The sequence below is a fragment of the Hyalella azteca genome, unplaced genomic scaffold, assembly GCF_000764305.2.
Source record: "Hyalella azteca isolate HAZT.00-mixed unplaced genomic scaffold, Hazt_2.0.2 contig1933, whole genome shotgun sequence".
Taxonomy (NCBI): domain Eukaryota; kingdom Metazoa; phylum Arthropoda; class Malacostraca; order Amphipoda; family Hyalellidae; genus Hyalella; species Hyalella azteca.
In genome coordinates this window covers 1-23,729 of record NW_025932225.1, presented here as the reverse complement: position 1 = coordinate 23,729, position 23,729 = coordinate 1, and the positions used below count along the sequence as shown (strand labels likewise).

The 23,729-nt window shown below is 37.6% G+C and overlaps 1 protein-coding gene across 1 annotated transcript; it reads left to right on the top strand.

Moving 5' to 3' along the window:
- Positions 1–3,232: 3,232 nt before the first annotated feature.
- LOC108667968 (protein LSM12 homolog) lies at positions 3,233–20,043 on the top strand (the record flags this gene model as incomplete). The annotated part of the gene is given in 7 exon segments (XM_018155081.2): positions 3,233–3,380; positions 16,858–16,990; positions 17,481–17,620; positions 18,294–18,403; positions 18,685–18,832; positions 19,194–19,286; positions 19,904–20,043. Coding segments are annotated over 6 exon segments (630 nt in total). The 5' UTR covers positions 3,233–3,380; positions 16,858–16,872.
- Positions 20,044–23,729: the final 3,686 nt, after the last annotated feature.

The following is a 23,729-nucleotide window of genomic DNA, read 5'->3' as shown; positions in this document are numbered from 1 at the left end:
AAAGAAACCCACGCACAAAATTCTAAATATTTAGATAAGTACATTTTGCTCGTAGTTGCACGTATTTCACGACGAGATGATGCGTTCACTGACACCCGTGAAATAGAGCACTTTAATACAAACGTACTTAACTCTTTATGACGGAACTATTTCCTAGAGCCTATGAATCTAGTGCTCAGTCATTTTATCCGTTCCCATCTTTTCTTGTGTCTATTTATTTTTCGCTTGGTATTAATCTTATGCGTGACGTGCCCTCGAAGTTCGTTTGAACCAGACGCTGCGATAAATGTTTCGTGGTATAAAAAATAATAATAACTCTCATTGCACCGCTTTTGTGCTGCATGCATCTCAATTGATCCGCCATTCGTTGCTGCAACTCATCCTAAACCTGCCGTAACACCGCATTAATTGAAGATCTTCTCACCCTGTAATTTTTTTCCGATCTTGTCTTCAGCGCACGGCATCCGCGCATCCCCATGAGGATAATGGCAGCAATTGACTTCTGTTGACGTTTTCAAGGGATACTCGTCAGGCCGTACTCGGGGAATACTACGTATAATGTCAGTACCCGGTGGGGGAAATGCCCATTTCATTTATCAAATTTATCGAGTAACAGCTTTAGTGGTTTGTAAAGTAACCTTTAAAAAAATATATTCTTACATTATCATTTTATGCACCTCATTAATATCGCAGGAAGTCAATTATTCGCATATTCAGCCATATTATCGTTGTTTTGATCATAAATCCAGCTACCTAACCTACTGGAACACAAAGCTCCATAAATTCCGAAGAATTTATTTGACAGTCTACGTGCATGTTACTTATCACTTTCTGCCACTATACTTCACTATCTGCGCACGGAAGCCTGATGTAAAATATCAACATATTTATAATTGTACAGTCGTTATACAAAATCAATGGGCCTAAAATAGCATGATAAGTATTTATCCATTTGCACACACTCACTAAAAGCCAACTGTCCTTAAACTGCTCGATGTAATTTATTTATTTTCATCTATTTCACAAACTATTCGTGAACATTTCCCCAATTGAACGACCTGAATGTTTGCTTCCATGAAATTCCAGTAAATCTTCACTGCTGCAGCTGTCACCTGTGCGGAGATTACTGGCCGCCACTATTCCAGTAACATAACTGGCCGCCACTATTCCAGTAACATAACTGGCCGCCACTATTCCAGTAACATAGGATACCCTTCGCCCCCCCGCCCGCCCAGTCGTCGTAGGGCGCGAACTGCGCGGCCGCCGCGCGGTATGTCACGCGGGTGCTGTCCTGCGCTCCTGCTGGGGGTGATGGAGATTCCCTACGTAACTATCGAAAGCACATACAATCGTACACTGATATCACTTGTTTGGTAATGTACTTCATTTGATTTCGACACAGAAATTCAAGATTTCAATATTAGATACTCAAGATTGAAACTTCGATGAATGATTCATGGAATTTAACATACATCATTTGCTATGTTCAATAAATAGATTCTTAAGAATGCAGGCATCCACTGTAGAAACCTACCAGCAGCAAAAATTACTAAGATCGCACAGACTGCGACCAGGACATTGATGATCCGAGCAGCCATTATTAAGGGTAGGATTCCTACAATATTACTGGTGGAAGTTACAAATTAATCACCATTAATATTGTTTAACACAAGAGAAGTTGTACGAATAATTTTTCTGCTGTTATTAAATATCCCGGCTCGTAGAAAAACGATTGATCAAATTCGATCTCATATTCCATCTTTCATTTATCAAACTATCGCAGGTAGATGGGTATGAACCTGCAATTTGCTGCTCCAATATTGGTAGGTATTCTAAACTGTAACCTCTCGGCCACCTTGACCTCATAAAATAAAGTTTTGCTGTAGGATTTTGATGAGCTTATGGGTTGGTTATAGAAATAGAAGCTTCGAGTCCACTAAACACTGCGCAAATTAATGCATATAGGAGCAAGAACAAATAAGAGACAACAAAAAAGCTGTAATCAAGATAATAATTGACCGCGTTCTAGCAAAAGTCAACCTGTAAATTGGACCAGTGTCCATGTAAGCTATTCATGGATGTTAACCCAGCAAATAAAAAGGGCAATAGTAGACCTAATAACTAATTAGCAGCCTCATTGGCCCAGCATGAAGGTGTTGCTGCAAACAAACGAGGGGTGGATAGCTAGAGGTCAACATAGCCCAAGTCCACAGTGCGATTCATATACCTTCCCGAGCGTAACGCAGCCGGGCATCTTCACGGCTTTTGACACAAAGCGCCCACCACAACAGCGCCGTTCAGTCACAGGCCGGAGCGCATACAGGCCGGAGCACAACTGGCCGAAGCGCAACAGGCCCTACCGCAACAGCTACTCCTAACGTGACCTAACCTAACCTGCGCCGCCTGTTGCGGTAGGGCCTGTTGCGCTCCGGCCAGTCGTGCTCCTGCTCTGTGAAGCAGTGGCTGTGTTGTGCAAAGCGGATTTACTTTTAGCCGGAGTTACCCACAGCTCATTGATCTGAGGCTATGTGTAGATATTGCATGCTGATGGTTGGCGTTGGGCCCAGGGTCTGTTTACGAGTCAATTTTGTTACCCACGGCTGCGCTCCCCAAACGAGAAGCTTGTTTATTATGCAGAGCACTATAAATTGATAAAAACCACGAATTTAGGCCCTAGGCTTTACTACGAACCATCAACCAGGCAGTGCAGATTTACACCACTCTAGCCTCTCCTTTATGTCGCTTCTACTTGGCTTGGTCTCCTTTTTCCCTTCCTACTAGCAAAATGAATATGCGATATGTGGCTGATGGCCGTTGTAAGGGCCTGACTCGAGAATGTCCTTTTTTTTAGTCACCACGCACCAAATCCAAATCCATCACGCGGTCGCATCTATTCACATGGCGTTATTTTTTTGATTATAATGGTTTGAATTTATTATTATATAAACCAGGCACTATCACCATCGTTTTCATTATTCTACATGCCGCAGGAAAATTTATTTTTGTTAAGGAATATTTCAAATCTGTCGTAGCTGAAAAATCCGTTCCCAATTCCTTTGCGTATCATTTATTGACAATTGTGTAAGGAAAAATTGAAATTTTAGAGTATGTACCGCAATCGAAAAAAGTACGCATCAATTTAAGTAAAAATCTTAGTAGGCGTTTCAAATTTAGCGACATGTTATGCTCTTATATCCCGGTTGGTCATGCTCCTAAATCGAAGGTATTTCCGCTAACTAAACTGTGCATTGCAGGTCATTTACACGCTTCACGCACTGTGTGTGTCATAATGAAACAATACTAAATTTCAGCACTTGTAGTTTTTTTCTTGACGTTGTGAACATACATGAGACTCATCTATATTGACATTTCGAAAACCGGTGAGAAAAAAGCTCGGTCAATGATTTTTCGAAAAGATTTCTGTGTCATGAAAATGATAAAATTGAACGTTGACCCAGTATAGGACTATAGGATAGGTACCTTCCATACAATTCTAATAATTCAATCTGATCAGATTTATATTGACATTTCTGGAGCCAACTAGGCTATTGTAATATTTTTTTCTAGGCGTGTGTATAAAGTATTCATTATCCTAGGCTACATTGATATTCCAAAGCAAATTTAGGCCATAGTGGCAAAGCAGAGAGTTTTTTAGACTCTCCCTCAAGTTCATTTTTGAGTCCTATAAGTAGACCAGTAAAGTATCCTGGATACCAGCATTATCATACTTAAGAAATTGGTTTAAATCTTGAGTAAATGAGGATATTAAAAATGAACTGATTCTAAAAAAGCTCTGGTTTGCCACTATGATTTAGGCAAATTCTTAGGGTAAACGCGGTATATTCCGACATCGTGGGTAATTCCGTGGCGTCACCTCTCTAGTTTTTCCTTTGTAGGTATTAAGCTTTGTTTTAGTTCCATGCGTTCGTTGATGGTTGAAATGGTGACGTCATACATTTGTGCATCGAACTAATGCCAAAACACTAGGTCTTGGCCATCTAGCGGGAAAATATTGAGATCCAAAGCGAGACAATGCACACTACTTGATACTTGATACTTGATAAGTTCAGTGTAAAAGGCCTTGTGGCCTGTTCACCACGCCTGGTTGGGGGGTTGCTTCTTGACTATTTGGCCTAGTTGGGTTGCCCGTTGCTTCTTGACTACTTCTCGCATGCGTGGCTAGCAGTTAGTCTAGAAATGCCAAAAGGGTAACTAATGACAGCATTCGGGGTCGTACTGTTCTCTGCGTGTTGCCCAGTGCTTTTCAAGCCTGATCTTGAAGGCGTTAATAGAGGAGGGGGCAGTGATGACGCTGTCTGGCAGGCTGTTCCATATTGACACGACTCTGTAGGAGAAGTAGCCGGCTCTGATGTTCAGTCTGCACCGGCCCTTGGCGAGTTTCAGGCTGTTCCCGCGGGTATCTCTGCCGTCATGAAGGTGCAGCTGGGGGCGGTCAGCTTCGTAGGCGCCGTGGACGTACTTGAAAGCGTCGATCATGTCCCCCCTTAGTCTTCTGTGCTCCAAGCTGGGTAGACCGAGCGAGGTGAGGCGTTCTGGGTACGGCTTGTCCTTGAGGCTTGCGATAAGCTTGGTTGCCCTCCTCTGAACCAGGCATGCATGGTGGCAGGGAATTATTGTGAGTACTTATGCGTTTGCAAGAGCATCGACCGGTCCGGCTCAGCGGGGGGGGTCATGAGTGATTGGCCCCACAACATGAGTGATTGGCCCCACAACTTCAGTGATAGCCACAACATGAGTGATTGGCCCCACAACATGAGTGATTGGCTCCACAGGAGCACGAGATGCAGCTGGCCCAGCGGGCCGTGGCCTACATCAACACAGACACGTGCGCCTCAGGGCCTTACGTACAGCTGAAGGCCTCACCGCTGCTCTGGGGCCTCAACCTTAACATCGAAATGTTTTAGGGTAAAATTAGAGATTTGGGATAACACATGCATGGACTTTGTAAATAAATTCGCGCCTCGTAAATGGCATTTCATGGCCGAGATATGGAAGTCAAGGCTTGGTGAAATGGAATCACGGCTCAAAGAAATGGAATCACGGCTGGCAAATCCATAAAACCAAGGCTCAAAAAATTCAGTCGGGGCTCGCCAAGTAGATATATTCCATGCCAGCTCAGGATGATGTATGTTTTCGGTGAATTTTCCCGCGCATTTTCACTTTTTTTAAGCTATTGCTGTGCACAGTTGGCGCAATGTAATGAAAATTGATTCTCTTCGCGCACGTGTTCGCGCAATCCCGGCCATCAATTCTACGTTGCGCTGCCGCGCACGAGCAGTTTGTGGAGGAACAGACGTAATACTCACATTACTCAGTACAGTATGCCTTTAATTATCTTTCAATAATATATGATTTTTCTTGATACGGAAATTTGGTGAATGAGAAATCTAGAACTTTATTTTAGAAGAAATTTTCCCCAAAGTCATATGGCAACACTGAACACCTACACCGTCTGTTTACATTTTGTATGTATAATAGCCGCAGTTTACGATTACCGTACGTTCAGTATCCGACAAGGCGGACAAGCAGAAGAGTCAGAAGTAACCCGGACATGTCTTACATTTTATTATTGTCAGTTCGTCTCGCGTAGTCAAGATACTCGCATATATTGTCGACTAAAATAGTATAACTATTTTAGCTTTCTAAAGTATGGCGCACGGCGCATTTTTTTACCAGCATAGTACGGCGCAACGCGCAGGTCGTTAAAATGACAAAATAAATTCCCGCGCACCTGGCACATCTTCCTGACCATGGGCTATACCTATATTGTTGATTTGATTTGTTATCATATTCTTGAAAACGTGCAAGCTGCAAAGTAATTTTCAAGGTCTTTGTGCCAGTTATAATCGCTACAAATGATCATATCTATCTTTGTTGACTCGGCATGTGAATGATGTGATGTCTAAAATTTATCCGTCTAATAGTCTAGTCCATAGTGGCAAACCAGAGATTTTTTAGAATCAGTTCATTTTTAATTTCCTTATTTACTCAAGATTTAAATCATACTCTTACACTGAGCTCGTCAGAAACTGCGGATACCTGCACTTCCTCCAACTCGCTTGCGTGTGGTTCGAAAACCGATAAAAAGTCGGCGACTCTTCCCTCCAATACATCACTAGTCATGTATCCGTATTGACAAATTTTGTAATGAATATGTTCCAAAATAAAAAAATAAAAATTACGTAAACTTTTGCAGAAAATTCTCACAATTTCACCAATACCAACAAAGTTCTCGAATCCACACGGAATGATGGAATAAACTGCTAATATTTCACGGCGTATGGCAACATTGTGTTGACTTGACATTAGACAAGACTGTGTCAGACACCTTGTTTTGGTCTTGTAAAGTGCAATTTCATAATAAATAGATTTGATCTATATTTCACAGTGACATTTAAATGATGGAAAATTGTTTCAAAATTTAAACATCAATTGATACGCTTCTAAATACAAATTTATTCATGTTTTTGCCCTATAATGTCGAATTTGTCTTAATAACTTCACTTCACTTCAAATCCTGAATGATTTTGTCTCCCATGGCAAGTTTTTAAACGTCTTGTGTCTTTTAGAAAACGTTGGTTGTTTATAAGCAGTAATTATTTTTTTTAATGAACCAAAGAAAGTTTAGTCATCGAAATGACAAAATCATTAAATTTAAAATATTAAGTTATATGAGTGAGATCATCAATTATCAAAGAAGCTGTAAGAAAAAAATTGTTGTTTTTGATGTAAAAGAATGTTTTTAATTTAAAAGAAATGCAATACCTGATTTTCAGAAATATGATGCAAAAATTAATGATCCCTATTAGAATTCAACACTAATCAACAGACGCGACTCATTCAGAATTAAATTGAAAAAGTTGGTACCTATTTGAAATTTATGATTTTACAAATTGCTTAATTGAATGCAGTGCAGAAATTCAAGATCACCTATGGGTATGAATTTAAGTCTCATGACTGGAGATCTCAAAATTTATTGTACTACCACGTATGTTTGATACATAAGCTTTTTGTCCTATTGATGAAGAGTTTAGTTAGGTTCTATTGACTGTAATAGGTAGAACGATGCGACATATTTGTGGCCATCCAACGATCGGTTGATGGCTTTGACTCTTGATACCACTGTACAAATATTGCGGTGGACACATCTTCCAGAAGTTTCAATGCAAAGATTCTTATTTAAAGGATAATGAATTACTCGAATTACTCCCACCTATAGATATAAATGAACATTATTCAATTTATTTTAAACGTTTTTCATGAATTCGCATTAAAATATTTATTTTGAAATCAACCATGTCAAAGTAACGAAATAATTTGTTATAGTTTTAGGCTTCCAAAAATATTTCAAATCTCTATCAGAAATATCATAATTAATCATTCTCTTGCATTGACTATATTAACGTTATGATCCGTGCCGCCGCTGCCGCGATCATCATTTGTTTTTGCAGTTGCATGCCGGGCGACTGCTTTTGTTGTTCTATGTATTCTCACTCCCATGAATTGCGTGATTAGTGTGTGCATCATGATCGAAAAGTCTGCTTGACAGCGTAGTCACGGTAGCTGTAAAGCCTGTAATTACTTTATTAAGTTTACTTCTTTGCAGTCATATTAAGAGACAAATCTTTAACAAACTAATACTTTGTAGAATTTTAATTGTTGAGTGAAAGCTGCGCCTGCAGCCTTGCTGGCACGCAACATTTCCAAGTGAATTACCTTATAGAAACTTAGCATACCCATACCTACGTGTTTTAAGCCTATAAGAAGTTCATTTTTTTGCCTCAAATAATGTTGTATCGAAAAACTGGTGTAGGTGTATCGGGAATAATATATGAACCGTCAATATTAGAATTCCATCCTGAGTCTAGTACCTAGGCCCTAGGGTAAACGCGGTATATTCCGACATCATGGGCAATTCCGACACCTCTCTAGTTTTTCCTTTATATTAAGCTCTGTCTTAGTTCCACGCATTTGTTGATGGTTGAAATAGTGACGTCATACCTTTGCATGCCAAACTATTGCCAAAACATTAGGTTTGGGCCATCTGGCGGGAAAATGTTGAGATCCGAAGATAGACAGTGCATGCCACCCTGTGAGATCATCGAAAAATGTGTCAAAGTTGATAGTTGACCTTGCTCTACCAAATAGTGATAAACTGTTTGTGTAGAAAGAATATTATGGTTTGAGACTTTTAAATACATCTGTGAATATATTAAGAATCCTTTAAGTATACTTCACTCATACTTGTATATGCTGATTTCAAGTGGTAAATAAATTAATAGATGATTAAGTTGAGAAACGGATTTAGACACATCAAAACTAATTCTGACACAACTTGAATTGGACACACACAGCTCGTTCCAAGCTGTGTGCAAAAATTAAAATTTTCTTAATTAAAAGCTTAATAGCTGTTAATTAAAAGCCTAATTAGGTAGTGTTCAATATTCAATAGTGTTCTAATTCAAAGCCGTGTTGTATTCCAATACAGCTCACACAGCGATCGGAATTCAAACACAAGGATGTCAGAATTACGTATTAGTAGAGTTTGAGGCGCGGCCAGAATTCGTCTCACAGCTTGCCAAATTTAGTCACACACAGGGCTGGAAAAGTCCTATTTTTGTCTGAAATATCGTGGCTCTAATATCATATAATTTCAGTAGGTATGAAATCTTGCGGCTCGAATGTCATAAATTTTTGTTTGATTGAAAAATCGCGGTTTGCACTTCGCAAACATGTCACTTCATAAAATTTTCAACTTCCACAATCCGCATTGCTTTACCGTTCCCGCCAAAATATCCTGCAGAAAAAACATAAACATTGTAATGTAAACAAATCAACTACGGTAAACGTTTTGTTGAAGATCGCGCATAGTTGCGGTCATGTCAAAGCCGTCAGACTGCATTAACACGTGCTCAACAGCCTCAACTCACAGTAAAGACAAATTTTATTGTTGCCATTTGACTGTTTTAGGGTAAATTAGAGATTTGGGGTAGCACGTGCATCATGATGCATGGACGTTGTAAATAAATTTGTGCCTTGTAAATGGCTTTTCATGGCCAAGATATGGAATTCCAAGGCTCGGTGAAATGGAATCACAGCTCGGTGAAATGGAATCATGGCTCAAAGAAATAGAATCACAGCTCAAAGAAATGGAATCACGGCTCAAAGAAATGGAATCACGGCTGGCAAATCCATAAAACCACGGCTCAAAAAATTCAGTTGCGGCTCACCAAGTAGATATATTCCATGCCTGGTCACACACAGTGTTGGAATATAGGGATTTGGTAGGTTTGCATTCTGAAGGCTTTTAAATAAATATGGCAACACTTTGTGACGTTTCATTGTTGCTGGCGCGTAGTGCAGTGTTTTGAGAGTCACGTAAAGCAAACAGAACTTGAGTAACGCATCTGGTTTTTTTTTTATAGTTTTTCATTTCTTGATGCATCCTTAATGTGTCGGAATATACCGTGTTTACCCTAGTAGTAGTACCTACCTACCCAACCTTCTTTTAGAAACTTGAAAGCAGTTTGGTTTGGACTGTTTCAGTGTTTGGTCAACTTGATTACCCATTGGAATTTAATGTGAATTGTGAATGAATGGTCAAAAATATTTGGGTTGTAAATAAAAATTTTCAAACCACTGTGCATGCACTATGCAGCATACTAGCATAGTAAGTTTTTGGTGACAAACCACAGATTTTTTAGAATCAGTTCATTTTTAATTTCCTTATCTACTCAAGATTTAAACCAATTTCTTATGTGTGATAATGCTGGTATCCATGAAATTTTACTGGTCTATTTATAGTACTCAAAAATGAATTTGAGGAAGAGTCTAAAAAGTCCCTGCTTTGACACTCTCACTCTGCGGCATCTGCACACTATGCTGTCATGCTGTGCATCATGGTGGTATTCTAAATGCCTTCTAAATAGGGTGCATAAGGTAAACACACCATATTCTGACAAAGGATGTAGCAAGAAATGAATGGCTATAAAAAGATCACCGTATGCGCAGCTCAGGTTCTGATTGCTTTATGTCACCCAAAACACCACACTATGCGCCAGTAACGATGTAACATCACAAACCGTTGCCTTATTTATTGAAAAGCCTTTAGAATTCATATCTGCAAAATTGCTGAATTCTGACGTTGTGTGTGACTAAATTTGGCATATTGTGAGACTCTGACAATGCTTCACAACCGTAATTCATAATTCTGGCGCCCTGTGTTGGAATTCTGACCCTGTGTGAGCTGTATCGGAATACGACATAGCTCGGAACGAGCTGTGTGTGTCTAATTCTGAGCTATATTGGAATTAGTTTTTATGTGTCTAAAACCGTCTCTTAACTTAATCACCTATTAATTTATTTACCACTTAAAATCAGGAAATACAAGTATACTTAAAGGATTCCTAATATATTCACAGACTTATTTAAAACTTGCAAACCATAATATTCTTTCTACACAAACAGTTTATCACTATTTGGCAGAGCAAGGTCAACTATCAACTTTGACACTTTTTTTGATGTTTTCACTGGGTGACGTGGACTTTCGCTCTGAGGATCTTAACATTTACCCGCCAGACCTAGTGTTTTGTGCAAATCTGGTGCTCAATAGTATGACATAAATAGTATGACTATAAAGAAAAAAGTTGAGAAGTATCGGAATTACCCACGATGTTGGAATATGGTGCGTTTACCCTACTGGTCATGGAAAACCGGGAAAGTGCCGGAATTTTATTTTTAATTTTTCAGGCCTGGAAAGTCATGGGATTTTTTTAGACTCTCTCTCAAGTTCATTTTTGAGTCCTATAAGTAGACCAGTAAAGTATCCTGGATACCAGCATTTCCATGCATAAGAAATTGGTTTAAAGCTAGAGAAAATTAGGAAATTAAAAATGAACTGATTCTAGAAATCTCTGGTTTATCACTATGTGTACATTTCCTGGCAAAGTTTGGTTCTGCTGCGCCAACCAGGGTGGAATTCTAAAATTAGTGGTTCACTAAAAAAACGTTCTGCCTTGAAAAAAACTTTCCAGACAACTAGAAACAGGTTTGTAGGCTGTCAGAAATCAGCCTAGGAAATAGGCATGAACGTTACGTCAGGCAACACAGTGAAGGTCCCAAGATTGTTGATTGTGCGTGTCACTCACAGATAAGCAAGAGGGATCTACAGAAGAAAATACTATTTACTCTTGCCATTCAAAGTATGTCCAATTTTACTGTATTTTTGCTGTATTGCCTAACATCCAGGCTACAATGTTCTTGGTCTTAAAGTCCCAGCTACCGGGATGCCTCAGTAAACTGGCGCTCACCGTAGCAGGATAGACAATTGAAAGTCCTCGCAGGTTAGGTTTTACATAATGGTTTCAAATTAAATTAAAAAATATAGCTTAGTACTCACAGCAGTGAGTGACAGAGAGCGCATTTTCTCATTGACAAAAACTTGAAGTCACGGGCAGAGGGACGGACAGAGAGATGGACATGGTGAGCACATTAGTGCATTTTTTCCATAAATGAGAAAATGCGCTAAAAAGCATTTATTGCACCTACTTTTTGAGTCAGCTTTCAAATTGAGGATAAACTCATCGGCAATTGGAGAAACTTCTTGACGAAAAGGCAATGCACAACATGACACTTGACTCAGTTGACTGATTAGAATGGAGTACAGTACTTGACAATTTAGCATTCAAACCTTTAGATTCTGTGAACCTTGTGATTTCTTCATTATTAAAACTTTGGAAGGCTCACAATATATCATGTAAAGTTTTCACTCAATTATCGTCTCTAAGTTTGGGAGATTTATCTGCAGTTAATGCACTGTAGCTACCTCGCACACCGATTGTGTAACAAGAACTAACAAGTAAACACTAACCATCATTACATTCTCGCCACCTTGGCTGTTGCACACGATCAATTCTGCATGCATGCACTAACATTTACGAAGGCTATTAAACCATTTAGTTACTAATAAATTTGTAAAATAAGAGAATTTGTGTCTTTCATTTTTTCACATGACTATATTGATGTATCATTTGTTGGTATCCCTGCTACCTTCTTTGTTTACGTTTTTTGTTGGGATGGCATTCCTGATTGCAACGGAAGGAGTTTGTATCAGTGGTCAGTTTTGTATTCGTGGATTAAATCCTATGTAATTTTTCATGTATTTTTGAGTGAATGTACATAGTGAAGATGTTATTCTTTGCGATTTCCATCAATAGTGACATAACTACATTATTGTATACACTCTTGAAATAAGAAGTGTAGCATAATGCATTAAATTAGCATCAGTGTGTTAACATTGTGTGCATTTGGGGCGGTCCATTCTAGCTTTTAATGCTGATTGGATTGCAGTGGCTGTGACGTTGTACACATTCTGATGCTGAGTGGATTATTGTGACTGACGTTGCACACGTTCTAGCAATGATTGGATTCATTTGACTGTGACGTTGGATGCGTTCAAGCGTTGATTGGATCCTTGTTACTGTGATGATATAAGCTCTGTTTTTTCCAATGAAACAGCTGTGGCAGGCTGGCAGCTTGCAGAGACTTGTCAGTGATGATGATGGACTGAAAGTGGAAGTATGCTGGCCTTTCCAGATTTTTAGGTCATGCTTTCCGATTTGCTATGTTTACCAGTTAATATATTACCCTTCTGGAATTCCACACTGGTGCCAACTACTCTCTATTCAGTTAACATTCAAAGATTACTAGAACCAGGTCATGGAAAAGTCATGGAATTTTTTTTCTGAATATGTAATCGAGGAGCACAGTGGCCAAAAATAGTAGTGCACTTGCTCCAATAGTAGCAGGAGGGCTGGGCGCTCCAATACAAGCAGGCCAGCGGCAGCATGCTTGTCCCACTTTTTACTTTTACTGATAACAGCAAATTTTCCCTACTGTTCAAACCATCAGAAATGGTTACCTATCTGTTCTTTAACTGGCTGCTGTTCACCCACTTTGTTTGGCATTAAATAAATTTTCTCAGTTTTTGTTCACCTTTCTCATTTACACTTGCACTGAAATTCAAAACCTTGAGTTATCCTGTCATGCTACAACCTTGTGAGCACCGATTTCTATCCTCCGTCCTGCTAAGTATATTTTAGATGCTTTCCATCTTAAATATGATGCAATTACTTTACTAGGCATTGTTATAGATTGTTTTACTAGGCAAAATTATAGAATGTTTCCCATCAAATGCAGTCCTTAAACAAACAATTCTGAACTTGAAACCATTAAAAAATATTATTAGTGTGTAACAACCAAATTTTTGGACTCCAGCAGAGCCATTTCTGTGTAAGACAACTCTGACCGCTCTATATTATTGTGTCGTTATGTATTAACGTTTGTGTGTGTGCTTGAGAACATGTGCATCTTTATTGCTGGTGCATGTGTAACTTCATTGCTGGTGCATGTGCATCTTCATTGCTGGTTTCTTCCTTACAGTTCATTTATTCCAATAGTTTTTGATCTTGTTGTCTGTGAGTTTATTGCCTGCCATTGCAAAAACTGCATGAAATGAGATGCATGATCGCAGTGGAAAGCTCCAGTATCTCCCACCTGAGTAGCTTCTGGAACATTAAATGTGAATCTGACAAGAGCAAAGTTTGCTGCTGATATGCAAAGCAGCTCACTTGGTAATAAAAGTTAGTATGGAGTTTGCTAAACAGGGTTGGCAATGATTAAATCAAAATGATTAAATCATGTGATTAAATCACTTGATTTTTTTTATAAAAAAAATCATGATTTTTTTTATTTTTTTTTTATTTATTTGATTTTTTCATATATATAAAAATATTGAGTGGCAATCTTTAATTTATATTGAGGTATTGTTATTCATGGTTTAGTATAAATGTACTATGAATGACAAATTGGTATATAAACTTGTTGCCTTTAGTGTGTGTTAGGTTCCAATAAATGGAATGTTTTTGGTACAGAGGCATCAAGAGTGCATTACATTGTACGTAGCTAGCAGCCTATCTAATTCTTGTAAGGCTATAAGTAGTCTAACTATTTAACTATTTGTTATATATTGATTACAATATACAATTTAAATGTGTTAGCTAGCTTATACAGGGTGGGGCAGAACTAATAGAACAGTTTTGAGGCAAAATAAAAGAGTAATGGAGGTACATGAAGAAGAAAGTTTATTTTCCTCATGATTAGCATAACATACCATTTAAAATACTTATGTTTTGAAAACAATATCAGGAAGATGGGGTTTTTTGCTGCATCACACTGTTGGAGTTGTTCTCGGAAGTTTCCTACAGCATGTTCACACATATGGCAAGGTATGGCCATAACCTCTGCTGCAATAATCTGTTCCCTTAGCTGTGGTAGGGTGTGAGGGCGACTTCTGAACACCTTTCTTTTAGATGTCCCCAAAGAAAGAAATCGCAAATGCTCAAATCAGGTTACCATGCAGGCCACTGTAAATCACCCCTCAGAGACACCAGACCTACGGGAAACAATGCGTTTCAAAACATTGAGTGACATTCAAGCTGTGTGAGCTGTAGCCCCATCCTGCTGGAACCACACGTCTCTCAATGCCTCATTTTCAACAAGGTTTTCCATCATGGGCTGCAAAAAATTTTGCAACATTGCAGCATAGCAATCGGAATTCACTGTCATGGTTACTCCCTCCTCTGAGAACGACTCCAACAGTGTGTTGCAGCTAACAGCCCCATCTTCCAGATATTGTTTTCAAAACATAAGTATTCTTAATGGTATGTTATGCTAACCTCTAGGAAAATGAACTTTCTTCTTTATGTACCTCCATTACTCATTTATTTTACCTCAAAACTGCTCAATCGGTTCTGCTCCACCCTGTATATTGAGGGGTTGAGATTGTATTGACCTTTTAGGCAATTAGAAAGATTTTCCACCCTAATACAAGTATTCTAATTAAAATATTTAATTTCAATCTTTAAATATGTGAATTTAAAACTAGAAAAAAAAACAATTACAATTATAACACTATATATAAAATAATTAAATGCAGTGAATGGATATAAAATATTTGAATTGTGCACATGTTTATTTCAAACAGTGTTAGCTTTTCTCATAACTATATATAAAATAATTAAATGCAGTGAATGGATATAAAATATTTGAATTGTGCACATGTTTATTTCAAACAGTGTTAGCTTTTCTCATAACTTGAGTCTAGTTTCAAGTCATATGAGGTTTGTTTGGTTATCGTTCAGTTTATGTTTAGTATTGGTTTATTGGTTTGAATTAAATGGGAACAGTGCAGTCAGTCACTCAGTCACTACTAGTCGGTGTGTATAGAAGGTAGAGTCTGGTAGATTTATAGGACATAAAACTAGTAGATCTATTAATAGTGCTGTGCACTGTGCAATCAGCTACCTATCTGTTATGTGACTCTTCAATGTTTAGGAGATCTGCATTCCTGAAGTTTTTTTGTATATTGAAGCCAGTTAAATGGTCAATATTTAGTTCATTACCTTGCTCCATACAAACTTTACAAGGCTAATGAATAGATCGGGCTAATTGTTTACCCAAAAATCCCTAAGTGGTAAACACCACCTTGGCATGTTGGCCATTATTGGAGTCAATAAGTGCCCTTTTTAGCCATCCATTATGATCCATATACTGTTATTGTTAGTAGGCTAATTGCAACATAAAAAATAACACCTCAAAAAAGACAAAAAAGCTGAAAAAATAAAAAAAATAAAATAAATCAAAAAAATTGCCAACCCTGTTGCTAAATGACCTACCTAATTATTATAGATCAAAATGGCTAAAATGTTATTGATCAGACACCAAGAAAGCAAGAATAGATCTCAGTTGAAGAGTATCTTGAAAGACAAGGCTGTGAGATTTGTGGTTTATATGAAGCCTATTAGAAATGATGGATGATTTCCTGTCCACCCGATGCAATTAGGGTTAATTATGAAAGCCATTGGTTAAAATGTACCATTTTCACATAAGTCGAGGGCTATAGAAATAGTAAAAATTTTCCACAAGCATGGTAATTTTTTCTTTTTCATGGTTGGCTTCTTCCTAATTTTCCTGCTTGAAATTTGGCACCATTATGGGTGGTTTCTGATAGTATTGGGGGAAATGTGTTGCTGTGCTTGCTATCAAGTGTAGAAAACATCTACTCTTTGAGCTGTGACTGAATTTTTCAAGCAAGCACTAGGCATGCCTGGCGGTAAACTTTGGCCTTTTAGCTTGAGGTGTTGGTGTATTTTCGAGCTCTCCATCAGTCATCTTGAACTTAATTTGGCATCCATGACCAATCATAAACTATTAATCAATTTTTGTGATGCAAACTTATTTGCCCAGTCATGTACGTACACATATTACCGTATACCAAATCATAATTTCACCCTAGAAGTGCAAAAATTATCATTTTTTTCACTACAGAGGGAATCCAGTTTTGTATTGCTTTCTTGCCCTTTTTTAGGTTGCAAGGTTTTGTGAGAAATCGTAAAATTTTCATTTTCTCAGTTCACATGGTGCTCTATCTGTCTCATCTATTTATCTCTTCAATACCTATGTTTGCACTTTAAATCTTGTTAGAAAAATTCTAATTTTATTCAATCAGTACAAAATCTGCTTTCAAGTTTTTCAATTTGATATAATTTGTCTAAGATTTTTCTAAATTGAATGATCTAAGCTAGGTATTCATTTTTCAAAGCTTAGAGTAATGCTATATAGTAATAAAGGAATTTCACTTGCAATGAAGGAAATTATTAATTTTTTGAGCGAGTGTTCTGTAAGTGTTTTCTTCATTCTATTACAGTGTTAAACATATCTATATGATGTTGATATGGTTGATGGTTGTTTAATCATACAATGTTTGTTCTATTATAGGGGCTTCCAGTTGCAATGGCAGACACAGATATTTTTACCATCGGTTCAACTGTAACCGTCACAACAGCTGTGCAGGAGGAAATCACTGGGGAAGTTATGGCTTTTGATCAGAAAGCAAGATTATTGGTATTAAGTAAGTCCTTTGATTCTATTTTTTTCACAGTTAACAGTATTATTGCTGGTTGTCACTGCCTGCAGTCAATGTATATTTCACAGCAAATTATTAGCTCCTAATTGTATATTAACCAAAACTGCATTTGAAATCATCCATTCTCATGTTATTTCCATTCTTGACAATAGGGCAATACTGATACATATACATTTTCTGCATATTTAACATAAGATGCATGTTTGTCTTGATGTTTTCAAACATGAGCTCATCATTTAATTCAAACATTTAAGCTTCCTTACAAATTCATGCCAGGTTTTTTAGCAAAGTTGTTGTTTCACTTTTGTGCATATCATCTTTTCCATCACCGTTTTTGTCTGTCAAGTTGTCATAGATATTTCTTCGTCTAATGGATTGTGATGCATGTATATATTAAAAGCAACAATAGTATTTTAGTATTTTATATAATTCAGGTTATGATCTTTGTTGATTATATGAAATATATATTTTTCAGAAAAGCCTGCGAGCAACAGTAAGACAACCACATGCAACATCCACACAATCTACATGAATAAAGTGAAGAGCATCCACATAGCAGATGAGCCAGAGAGCTCCACAACTCCTCCCCCCCTACCCGAGATTTCTATATCTGTTGTGAGTGCTTTACTTCAAATAATTGTTTGTATGACTTTATTGATTTTCTCCTAAGTTCTCCTAAGGCTTTATTGATTTTTTCCAGAAGTTATCCTAACCTGATGACTCACATTTGGTTGTTTATTTGTACATTATGTGCACTCGTATCATTCTCATAGGTATCAGCCATCAGAGAAGAAACTTTCTATGTGAGATAAGACAAGTAAAATTTAGTCGTTTTTGATAACAGTTTATTTGGTTATGAGGTATTGATTATTTGCCTCTAAATTATTTGTAAATTATGATAGTTTTAGTTAATTGCAAACTTATCAGGCTCAATTGGTTAGACAATATTACATTTCATCGATACATTCTGGAATGTTTATTAATGTTAATGTGATGACTTACTACCTTGAGCTATACAGAAAAAAAATAATATAATTAATAACTGGATTCGAACTTGGCATCTGAGATGAAGTATTAAATATGTCAAAGTCAGCTCTTATATTCACAATTTGAAGTTTAAGCAAACTTCTGATATATCATAAATATTTCAGTTCGTCAAAACTGAAGTGAAAGCCAAATTGCACATTTCTTTACTGTGCAACCATGTTTCATTTTTATTTTAATAAAAGTATTTTTATTTAATTGTATTTATTCTATTAGAAGTGATCTCAATGGAATTGAATTACAGTTGCGTAAGCGTCTGGACAAAGCAGTTCAAGAACGGAAGAGAATCAATGCTTCAATGAACTGCAAAGCCCCCAAAGATGGACAGCAGCTCTACCTTAGTATAGCCAAGTGGTAAGCTATTTTAATCATGAAACTCACAAAGAATTAATATTTTTTTTGTAATTGTGCAATTGTTGCAGAAGCGTTGTTGCAATTAGTTCTAATACAAGCATGGCTCTTCCTATGCTCTTCAGCAATTCTTGAATATATCCAGTCGAAATTACTGCTTCTGATAACAAACTTTCCGATGTTCCAAAGACTTGATTTCAGATCTTAGCGCCATGGAAAGTAACAGTTTTCAGAATTATAAACTATCATAACGCAACTATTTAATGCAAATGTGATGTTTTCAGTTTTAATGACACGCGGTGGAACGACAATGCGGACATAGTGGTAGAGGAGGGCGTGTTTATTAACCCCCCATACACTGCTGCCTGCGTGCACGCCATTGACCCCTCCAACCCACAATCCCCTAGATTTGTAGAACTCATCCAGAAAATGGTAAGCTTTTTTTTCTGATTGGTCATGTTTGGTTAAAAATAATGCCAGTTTTATTGAGAACTTCTTGTGAGTTTAATTTCTCAATCTTTCTAATAAAAGGTACAGTAATAGGGTCAACAAGTCTTAAAATTAATTCTTCTTATTAGTTGACTAAAGGAACGCAGTCCTATTGCCCGTTTTCTTAAGGGTGCAATTTCTTGTTCAATCAGAGTAAACATTTGTCATCACGAAATGTGAGGGTTCCTGTTCATTTTATGTCAGAATTAAACGATGGATATTCTCATATATTCTCATTTTTAATCTATTTTTAGATTATTGAATGCGATTCATATATAGGTAACTGAACATCACTTCTGTTCAGGTCAACAGATACCACAAAGAAAAGGAAAGACAACCTGAGCCCAGTACTGCAGATTTGTCAAAGGCACCGCCGCCTATCATTGAATCTGCCAGTGTGAGTGACTTGACTCTACTGTAGAAATTTCAGCTTCTGGCATTCAGTTCTTTGAGTTATAAGTTATAGTTTAATATTTCAGTTATAAGGTGTTTGCACAATTATTATTATGCATTTATTTGAACTTGAAGCAGAAAACGTACAAGCCACAAGGTGTCTGTGTTTAATGTGACCTGTGGTATGTTACTGCAATAGTATAAAATTTGTGTGCTTTAGGTCTAATAGTAAATAGAATGACTTCTGATGAATTTGGGTATTGCTCTTCCGTAATAACTGTAAATTCAGTTTATTATTGATTTTAACTATAATTTTTCTAATTCTATGCAGCTCTACGCTGGAGATCTTACTATTTTTGCTAGTAATTTTTACAATTTGTTATTGTCTTTGTATGATTTCATTCCCTATTAACCAAAATTTTTTCTCATCTTTGTTTATAATCTTGAACTAATTGCAATAATGTTATTCTATACTAAATTTATATGCTGGTAATCAATATTTTTCGTGCAACGATTTCCATAATAATGAAGTTCGGCTGAATTCTATTTGAGTCTGTGTGGCAATTTTAGTAAGATGTGTAAATGTCCGTCCTGATTTTAATATATTTTTTGTTTCCACAGGAAGCCTCAGCTCAACGTTAACATATGCTTAGGCATAAAGAAACTCCGTGTGCTTGTTGACGCCCGTCTTTTGTACGCTGTCTGATTCCAACATCTGTGTTCGCATTTAGGGCTGCAGCTTGATTACCTGGGCTCCTTGATTTTTATATATTTTTCTTGGTAGGTCAAATAGCTGTGACTAACACTCTAGTCGCGTGCTCGTCTTTTATGTTGATTGAAAATCACAGTAAAATAGGTATTAATTGCAAGCCCATGGTTGTTGAGCAAGCCATTCCTGCAATGAAATTGGACCAAAACAACACGTTGTCTTCAGTTCCCCTGACGTGTTCTTAGCATAACCATAAATTGACTTATTTTTAAATCGTTGTGGTTGCGTTTACCATTTCATTGTGAATATTCGTAATTTGCTACATGTAATTCATTGCCATGTTTCACTGATTTTTCATAAAGTAACTACACAATTTATGTATGAATGTATACAAATAAGCTTGCTTCTTCTTTGTTCCGTAAGGAACGCACTGCAACCCAGTGCGCAACTGTGTAATGCAGTCTTGTAGTACAATGCTCATTTCCCTCAAATAATCTACTATTCGCAGCAGTTTCAGCACGCAATTTATTTCATTGACGAGACTTTGATTTCATGTAGGCAAGCGTAAAACCTAAGCCACGAATTGATCTTTTGTTGTCGTGGTATTTTCTTTTACTTCGTACGGTTTTTGGCTTGAATCTCATTTGGGGTAAGAATCGTTCGTTCTTCCTTATGCAAAATTTGAAACGGTTTAATCCTATTTAAATAAGATATTCTTCATTGGTGGTTGGCATGGTTAATTAGTGTTAATTTCTTAGTTTATGAAAGTTAGTATCGTAACAAACTTACAAAGTTTACCTTTCAAACCCAGGCAATATACCTAGGCCCCTCTCAGTAGCGTGTGGCTACGTAACGAATGTAATTTGTTTAGCATTAATGATCTCATTTTGTGATTTAGTTGGGAATGTAATTTTCCATATGTTTTTGTTCTAGCAACGACAAAAAATTCAAGTGGCTTGAATGTCCTAAAAAGCGCGAATAATCAGTTTCGGCCTTGATAACGCCGGTAGACCTGCCGCCTATTCTAAATACGCAGAACATTCACAGCTTGTTACGGTCTCGAGCATGCTACTCACTGCTCCAATTTTGCCATGCTTAACCACCCTTCCTCCTTGCCTATTCTGATCAGAACTTTCGCATTAATCTGGGATCGAACCCGCACCTCTCTGCCGCAATCCTGATACTCCGAACTGTCCCCACTGGGCCACCCTGCATAGGTTTGCAGGAACTTGAGCTGCGAGAGTTTTTGCGCTACACGATCCGGCTTTTTCAACAATTTTTGTTACTCTAGAGCAATTGATATTAAGTATGTTATTTTGAAAAGCCCGTTCAAAACTATATTCTACGTGGGGCATTGAACGCCCATTCGACCATCGTTTAAGAAAGTGTAAACATTATTTTACACCATTGAAATTGAATTTTTAAGTCAGATTTTGCCTAATTCTCTCCCAGTTTTGCAATACTTTGCTATTCTCCCACTAAGAATAAATTTTCAGATCCAGGTAATGTCCCACACTATATGATGGGCTATTATGTATTTGCGGCGCCAAGCTGCAATCGAGTGCAAGTCTAGGCAAGTTACCAGACCTCATATTAGTTGTTATTTAGACATTTGGCATATCATAGTAAACGCATTCCAGATTGACTGTATACCAATGAACCCAGCCCACCTAGGAAGCTGGATATTTCATTAGTGTGGTTGCGAAGGACCTTATCTCCTTCCCTAAAGAGCGAGGAGACGGCATTGCCCCAAGATTTGGGCGCCACCGTCTCAATTGTGCGTCTACGTAGATCTGTCAAGATGTATCCTTATTTTTTATTTGCCACTGAATATATAGTATTAATATGAATTTCGTGTTGGGCTCTTCCCAAGTGGACACAATTCATTTACTGGAATAAAAATTTGACGTTATTTCTAAGCCGTTACTTCAACGAAGCGTGAATAAATAACCGTTTTCAAATGGAGATATTATTAATACGAATTTTTTACAATAGAGATATTACTGATACGAATTTTCTTCGCTTTCGGTATTCACAAATAATGCAACGGATGTATACATAATCAACATGGATAATTTCAGGCTTGAAAGGCAAGTCCTATGAAGAAAGATTAAAGATTATGAAGCTCCCAAGCCTCTGTTGTCGATGTCTGCGTGGGGAGCTCACTGAAGTATACAAGTATTCGCATGGCTTATATATACAAGGTCCCAGAATGATTACTAGAAATTGAAACACGAACCAACACTAGGAGCCATGGCTATAAATTGAAAAATATAACTCAGAACTCACTGCAGTGAGTGACAGAGCCCTTTTTCTCATCGACGAAAACGTGGTCACGGACGGACGGACATGACGAGCACAATAGCGTTTTTTTCCATAAATGAGAAAATGCGCTAAAAATTGCGCTGCAACTCATCCACGCGACAACATTTCTTCTCGCTTCGAATCACCGTCATGTGGAACATCCTTTCCGATGGAGACTGGAGAGGCAGTTTGCGTTGGAAGCGAAAGCACGTGTTTGAAGAGCGTTTCGGGAAATAACCAGTTAATTTTGCAATTTAAGTCCTTACATCACTTAAAGTTATAAAATCTTTGTGTATTCCATCATAAATTAATTTTATTTTCTTTAGAAAAACCCAACTGGATTAAGTGGCTTTCTCCCACAAGGGTTTTCCTTTTTTTTGTGTAGGTAGGGGTAGCCTATTTATTTACCGGTACTATTTTTATTTATTTTATTTATTTATTTATTTATTATTATTATTTTTCTAATATTCATTTCTAAATCTTTTTATTTATCTTATTTCTTTTTCCTCTCTTTTCATTGTTGTTATACTTATTGCATTTAAAAGTGCTACCTCTAGCCTAGAGGCCCCACCGGGCCACCGATGGGTCACATCGCAGGTGTTGTGCATAGCAGCAAAGGAGCCGTTGCAGGAAACGTGTTAAAAATGAACTGATTCTAAAAAAGCTCTGGTTTGCCACTATGGTCAATTGGTCATCAGTGTCATGCCACTTTCTTTGGGTGTTTGGGGTGCTCAGGGGCAATTTTTTTAGCAAAGTTAAATGCTTCCGCATCCTCACCATCATTGGCTAAGCCAATGATATCACCTTCAGCTTTACGTACACGCTTCTTGGCTCTTGCAGCCTGCAACTGTCACTTCACGGTCTTCACGGCAGTGGTTCCCAGTCTTCTTTCCATTGTTGCGATGTGACCCACCGGTGGGTCCCACTTTAATTTTTCCTTTTATAATTTGCAAAAAAATATAAGTCTATATTGACTACGCGTTATATATGTGTCCTAGTATTACTATATTAGGTTAAATTAAAGAAAGACATGTAAGAACAAAGGTTTACCATTTATTGAACTTTTAATTCATGCCATGGTCAGGAAGGTGCAGCGTGTATGCCGGAGGTTCGTTTTCGGATGTACGCCAGTACGCCAGGAAAGAAAGTTGCCAATATGCTTGCTAAAAACGGAAGTGTAACCCTCACCAATGCTGCATGATCGACACAGGCACATGTACTTTACGATTGATGCCTGGTGATCGTCACAAACACACGTGCTTTACGATCTATATAGCCGATGCCCAATGATCAATACTGAATTGCGCGCTCTTTACGATCAAAGTGGAAGATGCCTAATGATCGACACAAGCGCGCGCGATTTACGATCGGTTTAGCCGATGCCCAATGATCAATGCTTATGCACGCTCTTTGCAATCAAAGTGGAAGATGCCT